The sequence below is a fragment of the Dama dama genome, chromosome 3, assembly GCF_033118175.1.
Source record: "Dama dama isolate Ldn47 chromosome 3, ASM3311817v1, whole genome shotgun sequence".
In the NCBI taxonomy this organism is placed as follows: Eukaryota; Metazoa; Chordata; class Mammalia; order Artiodactyla; family Cervidae; genus Dama; species Dama dama.
The window spans coordinates 71,249,433-71,261,838 of NC_083683.1; the positions used below are offsets into that span (position 1 = coordinate 71,249,433).

At 49.0% G+C, this 12,406-nt stretch overlaps 1 protein-coding gene across 1 annotated transcript; it reads left to right on the forward strand.

The window, feature by feature from the left end:
• Window positions 1-7,488: 7,488 nt before the first annotated feature.
• On the forward strand, window positions 7,489-10,698 carry MIP (major intrinsic protein of lens fiber). Its single transcript, XM_061123529.1, has 4 exons — window positions 7,489-7,848; window positions 8,317-8,481; window positions 8,896-8,976; window positions 10,513-10,698. The coding sequence occupies exons 1-4, from the start codon at window positions 7,489-7,491 to the stop codon at window positions 10,696-10,698; spliced, it is 792 nt and encodes a 263-aa protein (XP_060979512.1).
• Window positions 10,699-12,406: the final 1,708 nt, after the last annotated feature.

The following is a 12,406-nucleotide window of genomic DNA, read 5'->3' on the forward strand; positions in this document are numbered from 1 at the left end:
CTTTTTCCCACAAAGCACAGTTCTTCTTTCAAAAGTCTGTGAATCTAGCGGGAAGGTTGATGAGAATATTGGCAGCTGCGTTGTCATGGACTATGTGCTGTGACTGAAGTGTTTATAGGATCCTCAGGAAGCAAGGAGAAGCCTCTGGTTGAGTAGTACATGAGGGACTGTTGGCAAAAGCCTTCCCAGAAGCCATATCTGTGGCTTGCAAAGCAAAGGTGGTTAAGCTAATTTTGCTTTCCTAAACAAACTGTCTCTTCCTCTATCCCTTGAGTCGGTGAAGTGCAACCCACAATGCTGCCCAGGCCAGAAACCTGGAAGTCCTTCACTTCTTTGTCTCCCTCACTTCTTAGTTCAGTTCAGTCGCTTAGTCGTCTCTGACTCTTTGCGACCCCATGGACTGCAGCACGCCAGGCTTCTCTGTCCATCACCAACTCCCGGAGCTTGCTCAAACTCATGGCCATTGAGATGGTGATGATATCCAACCGTCTTATCCTCTGTCATCCCCTTCTCCTCCTGCTTTCAAGCTTTCCCAGCATCAGGGTCTTTTCCAATCAATCCATTCTTCACATCAGGTGGCCAGAGTATTGGAGTTTCAGCTTCAACATCAGTCTTTCAAATGAATATTCAGGACTGATTTCCTTTAGGATGGACTGTTTGGATCTCCTTGCAGTCCAAGGGACTCTCAAGAGTCTTCTCCAACACCACAGTTCAGAAGCATCAATTCTTCAGCACTCAGCTTGCTTTGTAGCCCAATTCTCACATCCATACATGACTACTGGAAAAACCATAGCTTTAACTAGATGGACCTTTGTTGGCAAAGTAATGTCTCTGCTTTTTAATATGCTGTCTAGGTTGGTCGTAGCTTTTCTTCCAAGGAGCAAGCGTCTTTTAATTTCATGACTGCAGTCACCATCTGCAGTGATTTTGGAGCCCAAGAAAATAAAGTCTGTCACTGTTTCCATTGTTTCCCCATCTATTTGCCATGAAGTGATGTGACCAGATGCCATGATCTTAGTTTTATGAATGTTGAGTTTCAAGCTAACTTTTTCACTGTCATCAAGAGGCTCTTTAGTTCTTCTTCGATTTCTGCCATAAAGGTGGTGTCATCTGAGTATCTGAGATTGTTGATATTTCTCCCAGAAATCTTGATTCCAGCTTCTCACATATCCGATTGTTATTAAATCCCTCTCACATTTCTCCCCTGGTCTGCTGCATTGGCTTTGCACCTGGTCTTCCATTCTCCTCAGTGAGGCTGAGGGGACATTTACAGAGACTAGCCCACCCCTTAGGCTGTGAATCCACGAGGGGCTGTAAGTCCCCTGTTCTCTGTGCTCCTGGGCCTCAGTATCTCCTCAGAACAGAGTAAGTGTTCGCTTTTTGAAAGAAGGCATACATAAGGGAGTTTTGTGCCCACGTTCTTGCATGCACTATCTCATTCCTTCCACCAGGGGTCAGCCTGGCTCAGCCTTTCCATCCCTATTAGGGTGTGAGAAGAGAGGTTTCCATTCTTTTCAAAACCAGAAGCACAGGTGTGAAGGTGACTTTTCCTTCAGCAGAGTCATCCTCTCCCAGGTGGCGCTAGTGGTAAAGAACTCACCTGCCAATGCAGGAGACAGGAGATGCGGGTTTGATCCCTCGGTCAGGAAGATCCCTTGGAAGAGGGCATTGCGACCCGCTCCAGAATTCTTACCTGGAGAATCCCATCAAGCTAGGAGCCTGGCCGGCTACCATCTATAGACTCACCAAGAATCGGACAGGACTGAATCGACTTAACACAGCACTCAATAATGAGGAAAGTTCCAGAGTTGTGTTTCTGTAGGACTTCTCCTGTTCCTCCTGGTCCTGAGAGCTGAAGTGATCACTCCATGTGCCTCAACTGTCAGAACACAACTGTATCACTTTATTCCCTGCTCAGGGAATAGTTTCTTACCTGTTATCTCTTGGATTATTTCACTTTTACAGACCATCTATCTGATAAACTCACTTTCATTCTGTTAATCTATCTGCCTCATTGCTAATGGACAAGTAATTAACTCTTGAACATTTCCATGCATAATAAACAATTAGGAAGAGACAGAATTTTACTTGAGAAAGAAGGAAAAGACATTTAAGCTAGAGGGACCAGCTTAGGATAAAGCACTGGCTTATGAAATAGAGTGGGTGTTAGACGAACAACAAGAAGCACAGTATTCCCAGAGTCACATGCTCGGGAGATAAGGAGAGGAGTTAGAAAAGTTGATGCCGAATGATGAAGAGTCATGTGTGCCCTGATAAGAATGTTTTTCAGGCATGCAAGAGCTGTTAAAGGGAACACAGTGTAATAACAAATTACAGGTCCTTTTTCAAACACAGAGCTGACAGCAACATGGAAAGTGAATTGGAGGGGATAAGACTAGAAACAGTTAAGCAGAGTCCAAAGCCTCTGGGAGTCTTTGGTGTGGGCTCAGCTGTCCAGAAAGTAGAACTGATGGAACTGTGGTTATTGTTAGTTGGGATTGAGAGGTAGGGGGAGGAAACTTGATTCATAGGTTTCTGACTTAATGAGAGGATACAGCCAGGGAAGGGGGGCAAGAGAAACCCAAGAGAGAGGGGATATATGTATACATATAGCTGATTCACTTCATTGTATAGCAGAAACTAGCACAACATTATAAAGCAACTATACTCTAATAAAAAAATTTTAATGAGGGGATACACAGGGAAAAACACGCTTGGATGGGGAAAGATAATTAATTCCGTTTTGAGCAGGCTGAATTTGTGGTCTGAGGGACACCCAAGTAGGTAAAGACATTCTGTAGGTATATGGATATAAATTTCAAGGGAGGGGACGACTTAGATGAAGTCATCCAAGGAGAGGATGTAAACTAGAGTAAGTAGGGAATAAGCTGAAGGTGAGATCCTAGGGAGTACCAGTATCTGAGATACAAAGGTGCTTAGAACAGGACCTGACCCATAGCAAGCATTGGTCTGCCTGGCTTGGGTTGTATCTGACTCCACAGAAAAAAAAGTAGAGAAGGAGGCAAGGACAGGGTCAGTTCAGTTCAGCCGCTCAGTCACTTCCAACTCTGCAACCCTATGGACTGCATGCAGCACGCCAGGATTCCCTGTCCATCCCAACTCCCCGAGCATGCTCAAACTCATGTCCTTTAAGTCGGTGATGCCATCCAACCCTCTCATCCTCTGTCATCCCCTTGTCCTCCCGCCTTCAATCTTTCCCAGCATCAGGGTCTTTTCCAATGAGTCAGTTCTTCGAATCAGGTGGTCAAAGTATTGGACTTTCAGCTTCAGCATCAGTCCTTCCAAGGACAGGGTAGACTAGACCATTTACTCTATTTCTTGGATTATCCTGTTTCTAACACACAAGGGCCCTGGCCTGATCCAAGTGCTAATTGGAGCCCTTAAATATGAGTGGGAGAGGGATGATGCCCTCAGAGCTTGGTGATTGTTCTGGACTTTGCCAGGAGTCAGCAGTCAGCAAAGCATTACCAGAGAAAGAGAGAGAAGGGGGGCCCTCAGGAGCTAGCCAAAGGGGCTGCTAGGCTAGCTTGTGCTGTGCTGGGGCCTTTGTCCTACTGAAACTGTCCACACAATGGAGCTGGGTCAAATGCTGACCTGGCATTCTAAGTACAGGGCTGGGATGGAGATTCCACGTGGTGGGAGCAGAGACGGATGGTCACCCAGCCCCTCAGTACCGCATCACTATTTACCCACACTGTAATTGCTAGAGAGGATGGTTCATACTTGATAACCATGAAATTGTGTTTATATCTGATTAATTCATGAATCGGTTCATTTATACTTCAAGGCAGTCAACTTAACATGGATGTATTGCTCAGGTGTATATCATCCTACCCTCATACAATCCTGTATGATCAACAAAGTGGATTTTGGGGGTTTCTATTTTTTTTTAATTTCTTTCTAATTGAAGGATAAATGTTTTACAATATCGTGCTGGTTTCTGCCATACATTTACATGCATCAGCCACAGGTATATATATGTACCCTCCTTGAATCTCCGTCCCACCTCCCACCTCACCCCACCCCTCTCTGCCCTCACAGAACACTGACTTGAGCTACCTGAGTCATACATCAAAATTCCCACCGTCTGTCCGTTTTACATAAGGTAGTGTGTATATTCCCATGCTGCTCCCTCCAGGAGGCAGTGAGGGACAGGGAGGCCGGGCGTGCTGCAGTCCACGGGGTCGCGAGAGTCAGATACGACTGAGCAACCGAACAACTCTCTCCATTTGTCAGCAAAGTAGATTTTTTATGGAACTCAAACTTGGGTTGTTCTTTGGGTCCAGGGGATACAGGGTGGCTAGGGAGTAGCTTCAGAAAGGTAGGGAGTCGGTCCTAGGCAACCTCAGAGGTAGCTGTGGTCATCACACAGGACCCCTGTACAGAAATGAAGCAAGGCAGATTGCTCCGCTACAGACTCACTTGCTCCTTGGTCGTGTGGATTATGCTCCCACGGCACCTCCGTGGGACAGAAACGGGGTCTTCTGACGTGGGGAGTAAACATAGGCTCAGAGCCCCAGGAACAGAAATAAGTTGAAAGGCTGATGGTTAGTAACCAAAAATAACTGAATCTAAATGTAGAGATAGAGAAGACTCTAGAATGGATTACTATCACAAGCCATTAAGACTTGAAATAACTTTGCAACTACCCCAGGTTTGTTATCTTACAAATTCCTTTTCTCCATTTCCATAGTTCCTAGTGGTAAAAACGTCAAAAATGTTTGCAAGAGGCTTCCCCGGTGACTCAGTGGTAAAGAATCCGCCTGCCAACGCAGGAGAAGCCTTGCCTGGTCGGGAAGACCCCCGTGCCGCCCCGGCGCAACCAAGCCCGTGCGCCGCGCATGCGCCGCCGCCACTGCGCCTGCGCCCTGGAGGCCGGGAGCGGCCGCCGCTGCGCGCACGTGCCGCACCCGCCGGTCCCGGGCGCCCGGGGCCCGCGCTCTGCCGCAGGAGGGGCCGCCGCGAGGAGCCCCGCACGGCCACGAAGACCCAGTCAGAAGTGCTTATTTTAAAAAATGTTTGTGAGTTTATTAAAGCCAGAGAGAGAAATGTGGAGAATCCAGGAGTAAACGTTGTGGCCAACCCCCGAAAAGAACTCCCAACACAAGAATGGCGTAGTGGGGAAATCCCCGGCGATGCAATGGTTGGACTCCACACGTCCAATAACGGGGGGGCACGGGTTCAGTCCCTGGCTGGGGAGCTAAGATCCCACATGCCGAGCTGGGCGAGGCCAAAAATATTGTTTAAACAGAAAGAAGTAGAGTGATAGCAAAAAAGTGAACAAACCGGCCGGAAAAGAAGACCCAGTTGAACACTGTGTCCTGGGTGATCCCAGGAGTGTTGACCTAGGAATCCCCTGCAGTCCCATGCAACTCCTCAAAGATGCTTTCCTTTGCCGATTCCAGTGACCCAAGTGCTGGCTCGCCGTTGGGACCTGCTCACGGCCTGACTGTCTATGGTGAGGGATGGACTGTCTTTACCTTGCCTTTCCTAGGATTCTTCTCATTGTCTTCCAGATCTGCACACTAGCTTTCCTCTTTGGCTCTCTGACTTCTGAAACCCAGGTTCATAGCGATGAATAGGAGTGAAACAATGAGTCCCTCCCTTCACTGTGAGCACCTCTGGTTGACTGAAGCCAACCAGAAGGCTGAGAGAGCTTATATTGATTTATTCAGTGAATATTTATTTACTGTATAGTGTGTGTCAAGCACGGGGTTTACAGAATGAACAGATTGACAAGTCCCTGCCCTCCTGGAGCTTATATCTAGTGGAGATAACTTCCCCACCTAGAAAGTGGTAGGTAAAGGCAGGACTTTTGTTGCTTCTGCTGTTATTTATGGATTTCAAGTGCACAGAATAGCCATTTGTTCATGACATCCCCTTCTCCCGATTCCTGTACTTCTCACGGGAACAGCTTGTGGCCTCTATGACGAGCCACCGTGTGGAGATGGTGAAACCTAACAGTGTGTTCCATTCAGCCTTCTCCACCACCACACAGCGCCCGTCACTAGATTCCCGACGTCCTCACTAAGCCTGACCACAACTGAGTTTCTTTCTCCAAGCTTTTCTCCCCCATCTTGTCCTTTTCTCTCTCCTTGACCACCCTGCTACCCCAGATACCCACATCCCCAGACCTTTCTCTACGGGTCGAGGTTTAAGACTTTAATGTCCTGATCATAGCCAGTTTAGGGGGCATTAGACCCTCCTGCTGCTTCATAGCCAAGACTCAATTTCCTTCCTTCAGTACTTCCTGCTAGGACCTTATGAGTTAGGAAAGATGAAGTACAAGCTGATTCTGAGATTTAATTAATAACCTCTCTTCTCCTCTCCCTGGTGGCTCAGATGGTAAAGAATTAGCCTGCGATGTGGGAGACCTGGGTTTGGTCCTTCAGTAGGAAAGATCCCCTAGAGAAGGGAATGGCAACCCATTCCAGTGTTCTGGCCTGGAAAATTCCATGGACAGAGGAGCCTGGCCGGGTACAGTCCATGGGGTTGCAAAGAGTCGGACATGACTGAGTGACCAACACTTTCACACTTTGATTTCCTCTCCCAGCTCCCCAACAACTCTCCCAACCTACCCATGGAAGATAGCTCTTTCCTGCCATCCCTGTTGTTTAAAAGGCCAGGCTGGGACTTTCCTGGCGGCCCAGTGGTTAGGACTCCGTGCTGCCACTGTAGGGGGCATGGGTTCGATCCCTGGTCGGGGAACTAAAACCCCGCAAGCCATGTGATATAGCAAATAAATAAATAATAAAAGTAAAAGGCCAGGCTGAGGGCTTGGAAAGGGAGGTGTTGGCATGGGTCAGGGGTAGGGAGCCCGGGCTCAGAGAAAGCCAGACGCAGCAGAACTATTCTGTCCCAGGGCTGCAGGATCCACAGATTCCAGCCCAAACCAGCCAATGGGAGAAGGCCCCCTAATCCCAGAGAACTAAAGAATTCTCTTCAGTTATCCAGCTTCCCTGCCGGACTCCACTCCTGACCCCCACCCCCACCCTTACCCCTGGCCAGTTCAGAGGAGCCTAGAGGCCCCCAGGAGCATAGCCTCATGCTCTGTGACATGAACTCAGCTTCACTAACCTTCCCAGCAGAGCTGAGGAATGTTCTAATGTAGATGTCAGTCAGGACTATGAACCCCAACTTTGACATGAAGAGAAAGGCAGACTCCTCCAGTCCCCCCGTTCTCGGTCCTTTCTTCTCGGAGCCTCACACCAGCCCCGACCCCATCCCCACCCTCAGGCCCGTGGCTCTGCTCATCTCGCAACTGAGGAGGGAGGGGGAAATGCTGCAGCTTTATCCGATGCACCAGAGCAGGCCGGCCCGCCGCAGCCGTGAAGGGGTTAAGAGGCTGGGCCGGTCACCTCAGCCTGCCCCTCCCAGGGATTAGAAGTCCTCTATAAAGGGGACTGTCCATCCAGATCAGGCCAGGGGGGTGTCAGGGACCCAGGCGTCGTGCCCATCCCCCCTGCCATGTGGGAGCTGCGGTCAGCCTCCTTCTGGAGGGCCATATTTGCTGAGTTCTTTGCCACCCTCTTCTATGTCTTCTTTGGGCTGGGGGCCTCGCTGCGTTGGGCCCCGGGCCCCCTGCACGTCCTGCAGGTGGCTCTGGCCTTCGGCCTGGCCCTGGCGACCCTGGTGCAGGCGGTGGGCCACATCAGCGGCGCCCACGTCAACCCCGCGGTCACTTTCGCCTTCCTGGTGGGCTCCCAGATGTCCCTCCTCCGCGCCATCTGCTACATGGTGGCCCAGCTCCTGGGCGCCGTGGCGGGGGCCGCCGTGCTGTACAGCGTCACCCCGTCGGCCATCCGAGGAAACCTAGCGCTCAACACGGTAATGGTGGGCCGAGTGGGGCGGGGGACTTGGTGCCTTGACTTCCTCTTGGGCAGGTAAATCAGTTCCTCATGGGTCCGGGACATTGTGTGTGTGTGTGTGTGTGGTGTGTGGATGTTTAGGGTGGGGAGGATCAACACGTACTGTGGGGGGTGTGGAAGCCATCCAGCCCTGGACCTGAGTTCGGGTCCCCACTTTTCTTCCAGCTCCTAGCAGGTTCTTGAGGAAACTTATTTTACTTTACGGGGCCTCAGTTTCTCCTCCATGTAAATGGGTACATTTATTTCTACTATGCAGGAATATTAGTAGGAGAAATTAAGGAGCAAATACAATTACTGCTAAGGAGGTGCTAATAGCGTTCCTCTCCAGGGAACGGATGCCATAAAGGGGTTCCTGCCTGGGAAGCCGTGAGGAGGTAAGGCTGTGGCGGCCCTGAGACACCACCTCTCTTCTTCTTCCTCTGCCCAGCTGCACCCTGGGGTGAGCGTGGGCCAGGCCACCATCGTGGAGATCTTCCTGACGCTCCAGTTCGTGCTCTGCATCTTTGCCACGTACGACGAGAGGCGGAATGGCCGAATGGGCTCCGTGGCCCTGGCCGTGGGCTTCTCCCTCACCCTGGGGCACCTCTTTGGGGTAAGCAGAAGGGATTGCAACTTCTTGTTTTAAAATTGCAGGGCCCCCAAACCTTTGCCAACCTCTGAGCATTCTTCCCGCTCACTTCACTGTCAAACATGAACGTGATCCCCCTCCGTCTGTATCAGCACAGAGGAATGAATCCCGCTGTGTTCCCCTCTCCAGTGACAGCTGTAGCTAGTCCTTCTTGACCCCACTGTAGAAAGCGTGCCTCCCGGGAAGGCATGGGCTTTGCCAGGGAACCCACAGCCTGTCCTCCGATGGGCATTAGTGACCCCACTGTGGGACTTCCATGCACGCTGTCATCCCTCCTCGCTACAGACAAGGTGCCAGTCCTTGGAGGGCGGTGGGTGGGGGGAGAGGAGCTGGGCTGGAGCCGGGGGAGGTGTCTCAGCGACCACTTTGTCTTCGCAGATGTATTATACAGGCGCAGGCATGAACCCTGCCCGCTCCTTCGCTCCTGCCATTCTTACCAGAAACTTCACCAACCACTGGGTGAGTGACAGGAGGAGGGCCAGACCCCGAAGCCCTCCTGGCTGGGTATGGCCTGCAGGTTCTAGCTTTGGTTCCCGCTTCCTATCTGGATGTGCTGACTCTTCTACCAGCCCTCAGCTGAGGGGGCTGGCACAGAGGTTGCCTGCCTGTGTGAGCAGGGTTCATTATTTTGCTAGAAATATTTTGCTCATGTCGTTCCTTCACTAGTTAGTCAGTGAAGTCTTTTTCTTTTACTAAATATTCACTGGATTCCAAAGCTAGGAGCTATGAGGACAGACTACTGAAGAGGAAGACAAAAGCTTCTACTCTCAAGAGGCTGGGATATGTATAAGCACAAATGGGCCTTGGCCTTGTCCCTGTTCTAACACGTCACTAGCCTCATGTGTGACCATGACAGATAACTCAATCCTTCTGCACCTTGGTTTCCTTCACTACAGAACGGGATGTTATGAGAAATAAATGTGAAAATCATATGTATGGAATATTTAGCACAGAATATGATACAGAGGAAGTCCTCAATAAAAAATGGCTATTCTTGTATTGTCTGGCCCTATGCCAGTCAAGCATATGTAAATAATTCAAAAAATTTTTCAGAGCTGTACACTCATTTTCATGGTAGCATTATCACAATAGCCAAAAGGTGGAAGCAATCCAAGTGCCCCACACAGATGAAAAGGTAAACGAAATGTAGTATATACATACAATGAAGCAGTATTCAGTCTTAAAAAAGAAGGAGATTCTATACGTGGTAAATAAAACATGGAGGAACCTTCAGGACATTATGCTCAGTGAAATAAGCCAATCAGAAAAAGACTCATATCATATAATTCTACCTATAGGAGGTATTTAGAATGGTCACATTCATTGAAACAAGCAAAATGGTAGGTAACAGGGGCTAGGGAGTCGGGGATATGGGAAGTTGTTTAATAGGTGTTGCGTTTCAGTTTTGTAAGATAAAAAAATTTCTGGAGATGGGCTATACAACAACATGAATATACTGAACACTACTGAACTGTACAATTAGAAACGGTTAAGATGGTAAATTTTATGTTATGTGTAACTGACTACAATTAAAAAGAAATTTTCAAAGCAATATGGAGGGACTTCCCTAGTGGCCCACTGGCTAAGACTCTAAACTCCCAATGCAGGGGGCCCAGGTTTGATCCCACGTCAGGGAACTAGATCCTCCACGCTGCAACAAAGACCTTGGGCAGCCAAATAAATAAATATTAAAATACAAAACAAAAAGCAATATGGAAACTAGTACAAATTGATAGCAAAAAAATAGAATATACACGTGTTAAGAAGGTATAGGATAAAGGAATAACTTAATAAGTCAGAAAGGAAATTAATTCTGAAGTGCAGGCCATGGAGCAGTCCAGGAGTTAGGGTTAGAACACCGAGTTCTGCTTAAACAGCACCCAGTTGTATGTGCCAAGTGCAGGATGTCTGTCTTACAACAATGGGATTGCAAAAAGAGCAGCCTTGCTCTTCGTCCGCTGCCCAAACCTGATTATTTTTTTCCTCTTCCTACAGGTGTACTGGGTGGGCCCGGTCATTGGAGCAGGCCTGGGCAGTCTCCTTTATGACTTTCTCCTCTTCCCCCGGCTCAAGAGTGTTTCTGAGAGACTGTCTATTCTCAAGGGTACCAGGCCCAGTGAGTCCAATGGACAACCAGAGGTCACAGGGGAACCTGTTGAACTGAAGACCCAGGCCCTGTAAAAGCTCCAGCTGGATAGAGGGAGCAGGAAGCTTCTGGGTTTACATGGAGGGGCTGAGCCAGCCCCCGGATGAAGAAAGAGACTGTGGGGAGGGGCATGTACTTCTTTATTTTTAAATTTGTGTGTGTGTTTTTCTTGCCTTTTGCCGTGTGAAATCTTTCAAGCTGCATTCCTGAGCTGTTTGGTGCACACTTCCCTTCCTCCCCAGCCCCCTCTCTTCGCCGCTGCGTGTGCGTGATTGTGCGTATGACTGTGAGTGAATGTGCCTGTGTCTTGAGTTTGGGGGCTTGGCATGAGAGCTAGGGAACGGAAGAGAGCTGTCACCCTATACCTTCCTCTCCCAACCCACCGCGGTAAGTACAGGGCATGAAGACCTTCAGTTTCTGGCCTTTACCCCGCTGCCAGCCGAGTGTCCAGCTCCAGGTTTCTGAGGGAGCAGGGAAGCATTTCGTTACTCCTCAGAGGAGGCAGATGGAGGGAAGTGGAGGTGACAAGGCGTTCCAAGAGCTGGGAGAAGCAGCTGGGCCTGGTGTAGGTATCAGCCCCAGATTAGGAGGCAGTTGTACCAAGAATTTTGAAGAAGTTAACAGGAGAGTGTAGCCTACTTATCTCAGGGATGCTTGCCCCACGGACTTGGGTGGCAAAATAGCTCTGAGAAAAGTAAATACTGGGGTTGGGACTGTTCTGTAATTCCACATCACCCTCTCTACATCCACTGGCTGGGTTTGAGGTTATTCTGGCATGATGGATTTCTTTGGAGGCCCTGGGTGACTGAGATCCCAACCCAAGCAATGGATGAGCCTAGAACCTAGAAAAATTAAGCAGCTTAACTGTTCTGCCTGACAAACCCCAGTGTGACCTCCAAACAGAAGGCATTTAAGCCCAGAAGTGCTCCCTAAGGCCAAAACAGGAAATCTGATGCCTAGAGCAAATGCAGAGGTAGGGGTGGGGGCATAGAAGAAAGTGGATTTGACACTCAGAATTTTAATTTAGAGCAGCCCAAAATAATCTTCAAATGGCATCTTTCTGCCTTTATCACTAGTTCTATAGTCTTTATTTTCCATTTTTTTTGTGTCTTTTCACTTTCCGCTCATCTGTCTTTTCATCTTCATCAAATTTCTTCTAATGCCTCATGTCCCAGAAATTGATTCCTTCTATTGAAATCTTAATAATTAACGAGATATTATTTGTTTGATCCCTATCTTCCTTCGTTGTTGGGAAAATACACTCATCTCAACAGGAGCCAGAGGAGCCCCTGGCTTGACGATGAATACTTACGTTGACCTCTTCCTTTTAGGAGCCAACTGCACACCTCGCAAGCTTTAAACCTATACCTACAGTAAGACAGGCACCCTGGCCCCACAGGAGACCACTATTGCGCATAGCTGCACGCTCCATTTCCTCACAAATAAAGCCAAACTTTTCTAACTAACCTTGTTAAGACTTTGGAATAATCCACTTGACTAGGAGAAGGGGAAGAATGTAAATTCACCTCTATTGTAAATTCACCTCTATTCGGACTTAGATCCCAATGACCATAAGTCAGCAGGAAATCCATTGCGCCAAGAGCTCGGGCTCGATCTAAGGGATCGACTCAGATAAAACAACACTGGTACTAGCTTCCTTTGTCTTTTGCTTCATCACCAACTGCCCCGGCCGCCAAGGGCCCCGTGGACCGGCCCGGCTCGCCCCGCCCCGCTCCCCACGTG